The 14,475-nt window shown below is 41.4% G+C and overlaps 1 protein-coding gene across 1 annotated transcript in view; it reads left to right on the top strand.

Moving 5' to 3' along the window:
- EFHC2 (EF-hand domain containing 2) overlaps window positions 1-13,930 on the top strand; it is a 196,935-nt gene extending 183,005 nt beyond the window's left edge. The window contains exon 14 of the mRNA XM_027534499.1: window positions 13,613-13,930. Coding sequence (XP_027390300.1) covers window positions 13,613-13,711 — 99 coding nt within the window. The 3' untranslated portion in view covers window positions 13,712-13,930. The remainder of the gene's footprint in view (window positions 1-13,612) is intronic.
- Window positions 13,931-14,475: the final 545 nt, after the last annotated feature.

The raw sequence follows: 14,475 nt of genomic DNA, 5'->3' as shown, positions 1-14,475 counted from the left end.
CACATACTGTTTACGCTCCAGATTACACTGAATTTTGCTTTGAGATTTAGGTACTGTCTCTAGAGTTATCTGGCAGTCACACTGGAGACTCTGGATCCATCCACAGTTTGTCAAGAAGTTGCTTTGTTCCAAGCTGTTCCGGGACTTTCATAGACATTCTATTAATTTTGATAAATACAAAATTGCATACTATCTTTGTTTGACTTCCTCTGGAAGCTGACTCAGAGACAACAGATTTGCATGTAAATAGTTTTTTGGACAAAGTGAAGGGAATGCTAGCAAGGGAGCGGGGAAGTGAGAAATGGAAGAGCAGAAATATAAGGCATATTATCAAACCAGTAAAAATGGGAATGACTGGGACTTAATGTCTGTGGGAAACACAGGGATCCAGTAACCTGATATGTACATCAGGGTTATCCCCTCCATCAACTCCTGTCAGTCATCGTTTGACAGCTGCTGCTGAAGTGGGGGGAAATAATGAATTCCCAGGCACTTGTGGCACATCACGTGTGCATGCAAGTCACTGCAATCCTGTCCAACTCTTTGTGACCCCATGGACTGTAGCCTGCCAGGCTCCTCTATCCATGGGATTCTTTAGGCAAGAATACTGGAGTGGGTTGCTGTACCCTCCCTCCAGGGGATCTTCCCAACCCAGGGATCAAACCCACATCTCTTGTGTCTCCTGCATTGACAAGAGGGTTCTTTACCACTAGCGCCACCTGGGAAGTCCCCGTGGCATGTCACAGGGACAACCAAAGCAGGCCCCAGAGGCCAAAGGGGAGCTCTCGGGCAGAGGAAGGCAGGTGCTGATGGTTGGAGGTTAGGTTGGTGTGCACCAAAGTTGAAAGGGGGAGAGGAACAGGAGGGATAATGGCAGAACATCTGATACATACAGGTATTTAAGATTCTGATCCTGCACCTTTAGGGAGGCTGTTTTACAGAAACACAAGCAGGCTTATCCTCATCCAGAATAGGAGGGATTGACTGCTGCAGATGAACTGTCCTGTTGTAAAATCACCATGCAGTTATTTCCACTTAAAACTTGTGTGGTGCTGGGAAACAATATAATCTGAAGTTTTCTTCGAATTTTATAGCGTGGGATGAATAGAAGGTCAGTGAGGACAAAGAATATTTTTAACTCACTGCCCAGTCATAAATATTATGTAATGATTGGAACATTTGCAGATTTATTAGAACAATTAGGCAATGGTAGTGAGGGGATTTCTCATGTTACCAAGTGAAAGAAAATGAAGTCGCTCAGTCATGTCTGACTCTTTGCGACCCCATGGACTGTATAGCCTACCAGGCTCCTCCATCCATGGGATTTTCCAAGAGTACTGGAGTGGGTTACCATGTTACCAAAGACCTCTAAAAGTGATTGGCCACGTGATTCCTTTCAGTTCAGTTCAGCTGCTCAGTCGTGTCCAACTCTTTGTGACCCCATGGACTGCAGCACACCAGGCTTCCCTGTCCATCATGACTCCCAGAGCTTACTCAACCCCTGTCCCTAGAGTCGGTGATGTCATCCAACCATCTCATCCTCTGTCATTCCCATCTCCTCCTGCCTTCAATCTTTCCCAGCATCAGGGTCTTTTCCAATGAGTCAGTTCTTCGCATCAAGTGGCCAAAGTATTGGCATTTCAGCTTGAACATTAGTCCCTTTGGTGAATATTCAGGACTGATTTCCTTTACAACTGACTGGTTGGATCTCCTTGCTGTCCAAGGGATTCTCAAGAGTCTTCTCCAACACCACAGTTCAAAAGCATCAATTCTTCATCGCTCAGCTTTGTTTATAGTCTAGCTCTCACATCCATACTGACTACTGGAAAAACCATAGCTTTGACTACACAGACTTTTGTTGGCAAAGTAATATCTTTGCTTTTTAATATACTGTCTAGGTTGGTCATAGCTTTTCTTCCAAGGAGCAAGCGTCTTTTAATTTCATGGCTGTACTCACCATCTGCAGTGATTTTGGATCCCCAGAAATAAAGTCTGTCACTGTTTCCACTGTTTCCCCATCTATTTGCCATGAAGTGATGGGACCGGATGCCATGATCTTACTTTTCTGAATGTTGAGTTTTAAGCCAACTTTTTCACTCCCCTCTTTCACTTTCATCAAGAGGCTCTTTAGTTCTTCTTAGCTTTCTGCCATAAGGATGGTGTCATCTGCATATCTGAGGTTATTGATATTTTTTCCCGGCAATCTTGACTCTAGCTTGTGCTTCATTCAGCCTGGCACTTCAAAAGATGTACTCTGCATATGCAGGTCAAGAAGCAGCAGTTAGAACTGGACATGGAACAACAGACTGGTTCCAAATCAGGAAAGGAGTACATCAAGGCTGTATATTGTCACCCTGCTTATTTAACTTATATGCAGAGTGATTCCTTTAGGTGGACCCAATTACAGACAAAATTATGAAGAAGATACCTTTGCCCTCTACTTTATTAATGCCCCATTCCCCTGAATTTCTTAAATCTTATGTCCTGCTTCCTTCATCTTTTGGATCCTAACTTGATTACTGTTAGTCCATTTAAACTAGTACTGTGAACATCTGTCTGAAATTGGGGGTTAGTTGCAATTCTGGTACCAATTCCAATGTGTGTTTTCCCCCATAGCAAGCAGTTCTTAGCAACAGCTGAGTCTCCTACAGGTCAGCTCAATTCTAATTGGAGATAGTATCAGATCCCACAGGCTAAGGGCTCAGTCCTACAGGACTACCTCTCTTCCTTCAGATGTCATTCACAAGTCCAAGTTGTCACCTGTGCTTCCGAACAAAGGCCTGTGGATTGGAGGTTCCCATGTCCTCCTCCTTAAGTGAAGTCGCTCAGTTGTGTCCGACTCTGCAATTCCATGGGTGTAGCCTACCAGGCTTCTCCATCAATGGGATTTCCCAGGCAAGAATACTGGAGTGGGTTGCCATTTCTTTCTCCAGGGAATCTTCCCAACCCAGGGATCGAACCCAGGTCTCCTGCATTGTAGACAGATGCTTTACCATCTGAGCCATACTTGACTCGTTGTCCTCCTCCTTGGGTTTGAGTAATTTGCTTGAGCTGCTCACATAACTCAGAAAAAACAACTTACTTACTAGATAACCTCATGTACGGATGTGAGTTGGACTGTGAAGAAAGCTGAGTGCTGAAGAATTGATGCTTTGAACTGTGGTGTTGGAGAAGACTCTTGAGAGTCCCTTGGACTGCAAGGAGGTCCAACCAGTCCATCCTAAAGGAGATCAGTCCTGGGTGTTCATTGGAAGGACTGATGCTAAAGCTGAAACTCCAATATTTTGGCCAGCTCATGCGAAGAGTTGACTCATTGGAAAAGACCCTGATGCTGGGAGGGATTGGTGGCAGGAGAAGGGGACGACAGAGGATGAGATGGCTGGATGGCATCACCGACTCAATGGACATGAGTTTGAGTAGACTCCAGGAGTTGGTGATGGACAGGGAGGCCTGGTGTGCTGTGATTCGTGGGGTCACAAAGAGTCAGACACGACTGAGTGACTGAACTGAACTGAACTAATATTCTTCAAAAATCCCTTTTAAGAAAATTACAACATTTTCCAACATATGGTAAAATCAGGGATCTGTTGATTGGTTAACTCTCTCCTTCATGCAGGGTACAAAGAAGAGCCTGGTAGATGAAAGAATAGGTATTTAAAAATCAGACTGACTTCAGCTCCAGCCTCAATACTTTGGGAGTTTGCATAAGTGATTTAAAGACTCTGGATGTCAGATTCCTTTCCTGTAATTTGGTATACTATTAATATCCACTGGGAATTATGCTGGGATACACTGACTCGATGGACGTGAGTCTCAGTGAACTCCGGGAGTTGGTGATGGACAGGGAGGCCTGGCGTGCTGCGATTCATGGGGTCGCAAAGAGTCAGACACGACTGAGCGACTGATCTGATCTGATCTGATAGTGTCTAGACCAGCACTGTCCAGTAGCATTTTCTGTAATGATGGAAATGCTCTGTATTTTCATTGTCCAATACAGTGGCCACCAGACTAGTGCAAAATATGGCTAATGTGAATGTGGAACTAGGCTTTTTATTTCAATTAATTAATTTTTTAATATGGCAAATAGTTGGGAAAATAATGGAAACAGACTTTATTTTCTTGGGTTTGAAAATCACTACAGATGGTGACTTGCAGCCATGAAATTAAAAGATGCTTGCTCCTTAGAAGAAAAGCTATGACCAACCTATTCAGCATATTAAAAAGCAGAGATATTACTTTGCCAACAAAGGTCTCTCTAGTCAAAGTTATGGTTTTTCCAGTAGTCATGTATGAATGTGAGAGCTGGACCATACAGAAAGCTGAGTGCCTAAGAATTGATGCTTTTGAACTGTGATGTTGGAGAAGACTCTTGAGAGTTCCTTGGACTGCAAGGAGATCCAACCAGTCCATCCTAAAGGAAATCAGTCCTGAATATTCATTGGAAGGACTGATACTGAAGTTCAGGCTCCAGTACTTTGGCCACCTGATGCAAATAACTGACTCATTGGAAAAGACCCTGATGCTGGAAAAGATTGAAGGCGGGAGGAGAAGGGGACGACAGAGGATGAAATGGTCAGATGGCATCACCGACTTGATGGACATGAGTTTGAGTAGGCTCCCAGAGTTGATGATGGACAGGAAAGCCTGACGTGCTGCAATCCATGGGGTCGCAAAGAGTCAGACACGACTGAGCAGCTGAACTGAACTGAACTGAACTGAACCTGTTTATTATGAAAGGATATAAATCAGGAATGGCTTCCCGGGTAGCTCAGTGGTAAAGAATATGCCTGCAATGCAGGAGACTCGGGTTCAATCCCTGGGTTGGGAAGATCCCCTGGAGAAGTAAATGGCAACCCACTCCAGTGTTCCTGCCTGGGAAATCCTGTGGACAGAGGAGCCTGGTGGGCTACAGTCCATAGGGTCTCAAACAGTTGGACACAACTGAAGCAACTAAACATCATAAGTCAGGAACAGGTAGATGGAGGAAACAGGCATGAAGCACAGTGTGGGGCAAGGGCCCAGAGTTTCCATTCAACTCTGGGCTCAACTACTCTCCCCACACCTCTACATGTTCACCAACCTGGAAACTCTCCAAACCCTGTACATTTGGTGTTTTATGGAGGTTTCATTAAAAAGGCATGATTGAGTAAATCATTGGCTGTTGGTGAATGAAGTCACTTTTCAGCCCCTTGCCCCCGCCCTAGAGGTATGGGGTGGGGAGTGGAGGTGGGGCACTGAAAGTTCCAACCTTCTAATCATGTGGCTGGCTCCTTTGGCAACCAGCCCCCATCATTAAGGTGCTTTTCAAAAATGTCACATTAACATAAGAAACGAGACCCTATGACTGTCATCACTTAGGACATTCCAAGAGTTTTAAGCTAGTGGAGGTGATAGAATTCCAGTTGAGCTATTTCAAATCCTAAAAGATGATGCTGTTAAAGTGCTGCACTCAATATACTAGGAAATTTGGAAAACTCAGCAGTGGCTTCAGGACTGGAAAAAGTCAGTTTTCATTCCAGTCCCAAAGAAAGGCCGTGCCAAAGAATGTTCAAACTACCGCACAACTGCACTCATCTCACACACTTGCAAAGTAATGCTCAAAATCCTCCAAGCCAGCCTTCAGTAGTATGTGAACTGTGAACTTCCAGATGTTCAAGCTGGTTTTAGAAAAGGCAGAGGAACCAGAGATCAAATTGCCAACATCCGTTGGATCATCGAAAAAACAAAAGAGTTCCAGAAAAACATCTACTTCTGCTTTATTGACTGTGCCAAAGCCTTTGACTGTGTGGATCACAACAAACTGTGGGAAATTCTTAAAGAGGTAAGAACACCAGACCACATCACCTGCCTCCTGAGAAATCTGTATGCAGGTCAAGAAGCAACAGTTAGAACTGGACATGGAACAACAGACTGGTTCCAAATTGGGAAAGGAGTACATCAAGGCTGTATATCATCACCTTGCTTATTTAACTTATATGAAGAGTACAGCATGAGAATGCTGGGCTGGATGAAGCACAAGCTTGAATCAAGATTGTTGGGAGAAATATCAATAACCTCAGATATGCAGATGACACCACGCTTATGGCAGAAAGCTAAGAAGAACTAAAGAGCCTCTTGATGAAAGTGAAAGAGGAGAGTGAAAAAGTTGGCTTAAAACTCAACATTCAGAAAAATAAGATCATGGCATCTGGTCCCATCACTTCATGGCAAATAGATGGGGAAACAGTGGAAACAGTGATAGACTTTATTTTCTTGGGCTCCAGAATCCCTGCAGATGGTGACTGCAGCCATGAAATTAAAACTCTTGCTCCTTGGAAGAAAAGTTATGACCAACCTAGACAGCATATTAAAAAGCAGAGACATTACTTTGCCAACGAAAGTCCATCTAATCAAAGCTATGCTCTTTCCAGTAGTCACGTATGGATGTGAGAGTTGGACTATAAAGAAAGCTGAGTGCTGAAGAATTGATGCTTTTGAACTGTGGTGTTGGAGAAGACTCTTGAGAGTCCCTTGAACTGCAAGGAGATCCAACCATTCCATCCTAAAGGAAATCAGTGAATATTCATTGGATGGACCGATTCTGAAGCTGAAATGCCAATACTTTGGCCACTTGATGTGAAGAACGGACTCATTTAAAAAGACCGTGATGCTGGGAATGATTGAAGGCCGGAGGAGAAGGGCATGACAGAGGATGAGATGGTTGGATGGCATCACTGACTTGGTGGACATGAGTTTGAATAAGCTCCGTGAGTTGGTGATAGACAGGGAGGCCTGGTGTGCTGCAATCCATGGGGTCGCAAAGATTTGGACAAGACTGAGTGACTGAACTGAAGAGTTTTAAGAGCTCTGTGCCAGAAATGGGGACAAAGCCAAATATACATTTCTTACTATAAATCACCAGATCATATTGCCAATGTATAAATATTAGGTTCCTCAGGCACTACAAACTCAGATATTTAGGCAGAAAACATCATTTCCATCTAGAACCTGGAGAAAAGTGACAAAGGGAAATAAACTTGAGGGAAGTGGTATTGATTTTAGAGAAGGGGCATAGCGGAGCTGGAGCTGTCAGGAAAGCATTGTGTGAGCCACAGGATTTAAAGTGGTCAGAATTAAAAGAAATGGACTATTTTTGTTGGGGGTGGGAAATCATTTCCTCCCACCCTTCTAGGTTCTTTTGGCTGGTTTAATAGTTAAAATGAGTTTAAGATGGATTAACAGGAGAAAGAAAAATTGCTTATATATGGGGAATCCATATATAAGAGATTCCAAAGACAGGTAAAATGAGTTATAGATGTCATTCTTGACTAAAGGACCGAGGAGAAGGGGTTAGGGGTCTGGGACTGCAAAAGGAAAGGGAAGGAAGCAATTCCCAGGAAGATGAAAAGAGCAAATGTTTGGTAAAGAAATCTTTTCTGGGCCATGCAGAAACAATGGAACACAGAAATTTGAATAAGCAGACTTTGCTCAGTTCCTCCCTGTCTACTTCACATGTAGTTATCTACTCTCTTGGAACAAACCCTTTATCTAAATTCTTTTAGGCAGTTAAGGGGGAGGTAAAAGCTCTTCCTGAGTCTTTTGTTTCTTAAAAATAATCAACTTAAAATAATCCTCATGCCAGAGAGGCACATTTTGGGGTGGCAGATTTTGCTCCCATACATTATTTTTTCATCTTAAATTGTCCTTAACTTCAAATCTCAGGGCATTTTCCTTGAGTTTCGTTTATCCAGGTTTGGCTTTTTGCTAATAAATTTCTCATCTCCAAACTCTTGAGTTATCATTATTCCAATACAAGTTCTTCTCTTTCTTTTTCTCTTGTTGTTAGGATTTAAATCATGATTTTTTGCTCAAAAATCAAACAAAAATTAAACCAAACAGTTCAAAAATTTTGCTGCCAAATAAAGAATGAAGATCTTCTAATACTGACCTGTTTCATGAGAGAAGATAATTTCATTGTAATGTTATATGTTATATAATGTGTTTCTTTTTGTATTGAAAACTTCTGTTTAAAAAAAAACCTATCAGGAAATAGTGATTGTGAATGTACATATTTGTACAATGTTCTTCTATAACATGGTAAAATTAAGAAATACAGTCAGCTCTCCATATCCACAGATTCACCCAACCATGGATCAACAGTATTTCCGAAAAAAAGATCTGGAGAATTCCAAATAGCAAAGCTTAAATCTGCCACACACCAACTATTTGCATAGTGTTTACATTGTATTTACAGCTATTTCCATGACATTTACATAGTATTAGGTATTTTAAGTAATCTAGAGATGATTTAAAATAAACAGGAGGATATGCATAGATTATATGTGAATACTCCACCATTTTATGTAAGGGACGTGAGCATCCTTAGATTTTAGTATCTGCAGGAGATCCTAGAGCCAAGATACTGAGGAACTACTGTATTACTTAAGAGTGAAAATTGCTTAAAGTCTTATAATGAAATTTTTGAGGACATGTTGAATAGTTGAATTGAATGACTTGATCTTAGCCTTCATTGATTAAAAAGATATATATACACATACACACATATAAAATACACACACATTTTGTATATGCACATTCAGACACACAGTGATTTACTACTTTAGGGCATAGGAAAGACATTTCTTGAAGTTCCATGTAGTATGAATTACACAGAACACACCCTAGGAGTTGATTTAGCCATCATCCATCTGAATAGTCATTTCCTTCTTTACACAGCTGGTTGGGTAGTCTGGGCTCAACCTACAGCATCCAACAGGAGGCATCCTTGAAAGAGAAGTATAGTGTCCCTTCAAGAATCACAGCTTTTTCTACTTAATTATTCTTGTTGAAAATGATGGGACTAAATGTAGCCATGTAGGATGAGAGCCAGCTGCTTCTGAACAGGCCCGCTCCTTCCCTGGGATTTGGGGGATAGCCCAGCAGATAAGCAGAGCTCTGGAGCCCTCAGACTGGGGTTACGGTCCAGACTCCTCCACTTACTGGCAGTTTGACTTTAGACAAGCTACTTAACCCTTCTCTTGCCTCAGTTTCCTTTTCTGTAGGTGAGTATCATAATAATACCTACCTCTTAGGGTTTTCTGCTGTTGTTCAGTTCAGTTCAGTTCAGTCACTCAGTCATGTCCAACTCTGCAACACCATGGACTGCAGCATGCCAAGCTTCCCTGTCTGTCACAAACTCCCAGAGTTTACTCAGACTCATGTCCATTGAGTCAGTGATGCCATCCAACCATCTCATCCTCTGTTGTCCCCTTCTCCTCCCGCCTTCAATCATTCCCAGCATCACTGTCTTTTTAAATGAGTCCGTTCTTCACATCAAGTGGCCAAAGTATTGGCATTTCAGTTTCAGCATCAGTCCTTCCAATGAATATTCAGGACTGATTTCCTTTAGGATGGAATGGTTGGATCTCCTTGCAGTTCAAGGGACTCTCAAGAGTCTTCTCCAACACCACAGTTCAAAAGCATCAATTCTTCAGCACTCAGCTTTCTTTATAGTCCAACTCTCACATCCATACGTGACTACTGGAAAGAGCATAGCTTTGACTAGATGGACTTTCGTTGGCAAAGTAATGTCTCTGCTTTTTAATATGCTGTCTAGGTTGGTCATAACTTTTCTTCCAAGGAGCAAAAGTTTTAATTTCATGGCTGCAGTCACCATCTGCAGGGATTCTGGAGCCCAAGAAAATAAAGTCTGTCACTGTTTCCACTGTTTCCCCATCTATTTGCCATGAAGTGATGGGACCAGATGCCATGATCTTATTTTCTGAATGTTGAGTTTTAAGCCAACTTTTTCACTCTCCTCTTTCACTTTCATCAAGAGGCTCTTTAGTTCTTTTTAGCTTTCTGCCATAAGGATAGTGTCATCTGCGTATCTGAGGTTATTGATATTTCTCCCAACAATCTTGATTCAAGCTTGTGCTTCATCCAGCCCAGCATTCTCATGCTGTACTCTGCATATAAGTTAAATAAGCAGGGTGACTAGATACAGCCTTGACGTACTCCTTTCCTGATTTGGAACCAGTCTGTTGTCCATGTCCAGTTCTAACTGTTGCTTCTTGACCTGCATACAGATTTCTCAGGAGGCAGGTGATGTGGTCTGGTGTTCTTACCTCTTTAAGAATTTCCCACAGTTTGTTGTGATCCACACAGTCAAAGGCTTTGGCATAGTCAATAAAGCAGAAGTAGATGTTTTTCTGGAACTCTTTTGTTTTTTCGATGATCCAACGGATGTTGGCAATTTGATTTCTGGTGCCTTTTCTAAATTCAGGTGTTGACTTAAAATCAGATAGATTGCTGGATACTTCTCCAGCGAAGATGAATTTATTTGCAACCATCAGAGAATTGCCATGGGGCCCCAAAGAGTCAGACACGACTTGGCGATTAAACAACAACAGGAAGAGAAGTGCATTTTGGGGGTCTGCAGCCATGGTAAGCCATGTACAAGTTCCTTCATGGGAAGGGAAGGAGAACACTTGAGAGGAAAAGGAAATTGGAAAAGTGGTAGCAAACAAAGGGTCCATGTCTTTTCATTGGCTGTGTCCTTACCAGCAAAGAAGAGGAGTTGCTCCTTTTCTCTTGTGTTCTGCTTATAATGAAGGGCATGGAGGCTTCCCCTTCTGGTCTCCTGACTCTATTTAACTGAAGTTTCTGTTTATTAATTTTTTAAGCTGCAGCAATTAAATAGCTCAGTATATCACTTAAAAGAATACCTGTCATATAGTGAATAACCAGTAAATTTATAATCATTGTCATCATCAATCATCTCTTAAACTAAGAATTTATGCTTCAGTTAGAGATGCCAGTTCCTGATGCTCTTTGGATTTTGATTCTACATCATCATTATTAATTATCACACTTTTACATGTAACCCGTGTTTCAGTGACTTCCACTTCTGTGCCCATTTCTGGAGTTTAGGTCTGTGCTATACAGAACCCTGTTTCCAGATATTTACCAGAATCTTTACCTTGCTGTCTTAGGGGTACCTCAAATTAAAATGTCCCAAACTGAGCTTAGTTTCTCCCCATGATCATTATTTCCCAGTTAAAAATGTTTAAAACTTATCTTCTTTGTGCTTTTTCATTTTCTTTACCATGTTGCCCCCCCCCTCCACCACCACATCACTCAATTCTTGTCTACCCAAAACCTCAGAATGTGAATTTATTTGGAAATGGGATCTTTGCAGATACAATTAAAACACCTACTAAAAGTTAAAATGAGCTCATACTGGATTAGAGTGGCCCCTAAATCCAGTAATTGTTGTCATAAGAAGGCTATGTGATGACAGAGACACACACAGACACACGGAGAACAAGATAGAGGCAGAGAATGGAGTGATGTATCTACAAGCCAAGGAACTCAAGGGATAGCCATCAACTCCCAGAAGCTAGGAGAGGGGCATGGGACAGTCTCCCTTAGAGTGTCCAGGAAGAACCAGCCCTGACAGCACCTGGGTTTTGGACATCTGGTCTCTTCACGGTGACAGAATGCATTTTGTGGCTTTAAGCCTCTCAGTTTGTGGTAATTTGGTACAGAAGCCCTAGGAAACTAATACAGACATCATCAGCTGTTACCAAATTTAGAAGTCTTAGAACCATCCTTATCTGTATTAGTTTATAAGATCACTGAGCATATTGAATTAGGGGGCCTAACCTACTCCAGGATGACTGCATCAAGCTAATTACATCTGCAATTCTGAAATATCAGAGGGTTAGGACTCCAACATGTCTTTTTTGAGGGGACACAATTCAACCTATAACTTGACCTCTTTCTTTTATCACCACTTCCCATCAATCACCTTCCAGGTATTGTATGTTCTACTGCGGCAGAGTCTTTCAGATTTAGTTCTTATTCACCCCAGGCTCAGCTGCACTGGTTATGGCATAGTCATCTCTCCCTAGGATTATTGCAGTAACCTCCAAAGTGATTGTCCTCCTTCCTTTCATTCTTCATACATCCAGTGAGTTACCTAATAAACTTCTAATCCAGTTTCACTGAGATCCACCGTTGACTTTCCCTAGCCATAGCATAAAGCATAAACTAGCACAGAAGGCCTCAAGTTTGGCCCCGCCTTTTCCTTCCAACTGCCTCTCTTCTCGCTTTGTACTGTGTACCCCAGACCAACCAGGATACTCACCCTTTCTTGAAAATAGATTTTTTTTAGGTCTCCAGGCCTTTGCTTATACTATTCTCTATGCCTGGAATAGCCTTCATCACTTTAATCCCTTGCTTAACTGCTTGCTGCTCAAGACTTCCCTGGTGGCTCAATGGTAAAGAATCTGCCTGCAATGCAGGAGATGCCGGTCCTTGGATTGGGAAGATCCCCTGGAGATGTAAATGGCAACCCACTCCAGTATTCTTGCCTGGGAAATCCCATGGACAGAGAAGCCTGAAGGGCTACAGTCCATGGGGTCACAAAGAGCTGGACACAACTTAGTAGCTAAACAACACATCAACAAACTGTTCCTCATCCTATAAAGCCCAAGTGAAATATCACTTTCAGGTTGCTTCCACATCACATAGAATTATGGAGCCCTTACCTGTATTTCTGTGGTACCTTGTGACTCCAGATACTAATTTGGCACTAGGAAAGATTTAACAGCTCTTATATACAACGATTAACCTTGACAATAGAAAAAGAGGTAGATGTAGTTATGGAATCACCCCCCCCCCCGCCATTGATAATAATATTAATTAGCCATTGCAGCATAAATAAAAGTATGTGTATATAGATTTATATATACAAGATTTTTGAAATCTCCTTGACATGTTTATTATTACATAATTGCATTTTGTTACAAGCCACCGTAGCCAAATAATTCTTAAACCTCCTTAGAGTGAAGTTGTTTAACAAATATATATACACATATATGTATCACATAATATGTGTGTGTGTGTGTGTGTGTACACGCATGCACGCAGTCAGTCATGTCCAACTCTTTGCGAGTCCATGCACTGTAGCCCAGTAGGCTCCTCTGTCCTTGGAATTTTCCAGGCAAGAATACTGGAGTTGGTTGCCATTTCCTTCTCCGGGGGATCTTCCCCACCCACAGATGGAAGCCAGGTCTTCTGCATTGGCAAATGGATTATTTACCACCGAGCCACCTGGGAAGCCCGTGATGTATCGTGCATGCATGTGTGGGGGCTTTCTCCACCTGTGTGGTTCTGGGACCAGCAGCATCTTGGGCCATGTTCTTCTCATGGTGATGGCAGAGGTACAAAGGCCAAGCCAAACCATTCTAGCACATTAGGGCCTCTGTCTGTGGTATATCTGCTAGGATGACATAGGCCAAAGCCAGTCATGTGGCCAAATTCATGTCAAAGGGAAAAAGGACTCCTTAGGAAACAGGATGCCATAGGAGGTTTGGGAAATTCACATGGCAAAGAGCATAGTACATATAATTCTAATACAGGGAAGGACAAAGGATCGAGTATAAGAATGCAATCTATTGCAGAGTCCTGATGATCTGAAAGTCAATTAAATGTCTGCTTGGAAAATAAACTACTTAGCCAAGAGCTTATATAAATGACAAGGAACAAACAATTTGATGTTGCATTTATAAAACTGCGGTTTCAAATGTAGTTCTAATTATATCCTTCTTTGTGTTTTTTTTCCCAGAGATGTGAAGATGAGTGGCTTGGAATGCCATCACCTATTCCTGTGAAATACATTTACTATTTAAACCTTTTAAAGGATGTGTTTGGCGTAGATGAGTAGTAACCATGCAGTTTTGGTTAACTTTCTTTGATTTTCTAATTTCCTGCTTTAATTTTTGCCAAGTTTATTTCAGTAGATATAATTCCATTAAACAAAAGAGACAAGGTTCATATTGAATTAAAATCCATATTCCAAAATTAATCTCCTTTTGTCATTTCAGGTTTTCAGAACCTCATATTGCTGATGTACCTGCACTATTAAAAATGCCATTTAAAGAAACATTGAGCATTTTTATTATATGTGTGATTTATTAATACCAAGAATCTTACAGGAATTTTCTATCCAATGTAATTTGATTCATTACAGCACAAAAAGAAAATGTCTTTTGACAGCTATATAAGACAATATAAAATCAAATTATATCAGAACAATAAGTTGTGATTCTATTAAACATTTTTTGAAATCTTTTTGACAGACACTTATTACTTACATAATTAAACTTTGTAGCAACTCACCTTTTCAAAATAATCCTTAAACCTCTGTAGAGTGAAGGTATTTATTTTTTCTGAAATTAACAAAGCTACAAGAAGAAAAAAGACCCCTCCCCTACAACATACAAACACACACACACACACAATTTGAGAAAGTAAAATATATGCAGTTATTCTTTTTAAACTTACACAATTTAGGATATATTGTTGTTGTTTAGTCACTAAGTTGTATCTGACTCTTTAGCAACCCCACAGACTGGAGCCCACAAAGCTCTTCTATCCATGGGATTTCCCAGGCAAGAATACTGGAGTGGGTTGATGCATGTGTATGTA

The sequence above is a fragment of the Bos indicus x Bos taurus genome, chromosome X, assembly GCF_003369695.1.
Source record: "Bos indicus x Bos taurus breed Angus x Brahman F1 hybrid chromosome X, Bos_hybrid_MaternalHap_v2.0, whole genome shotgun sequence".
Taxonomy (NCBI): Eukaryota; Metazoa; Chordata; class Mammalia; order Artiodactyla; family Bovidae; genus Bos; species Bos indicus x Bos taurus.
Note: the sequence above shows the minus strand (reverse complement) of the source record. Positions and strands in the feature narration are given on the sequence as shown.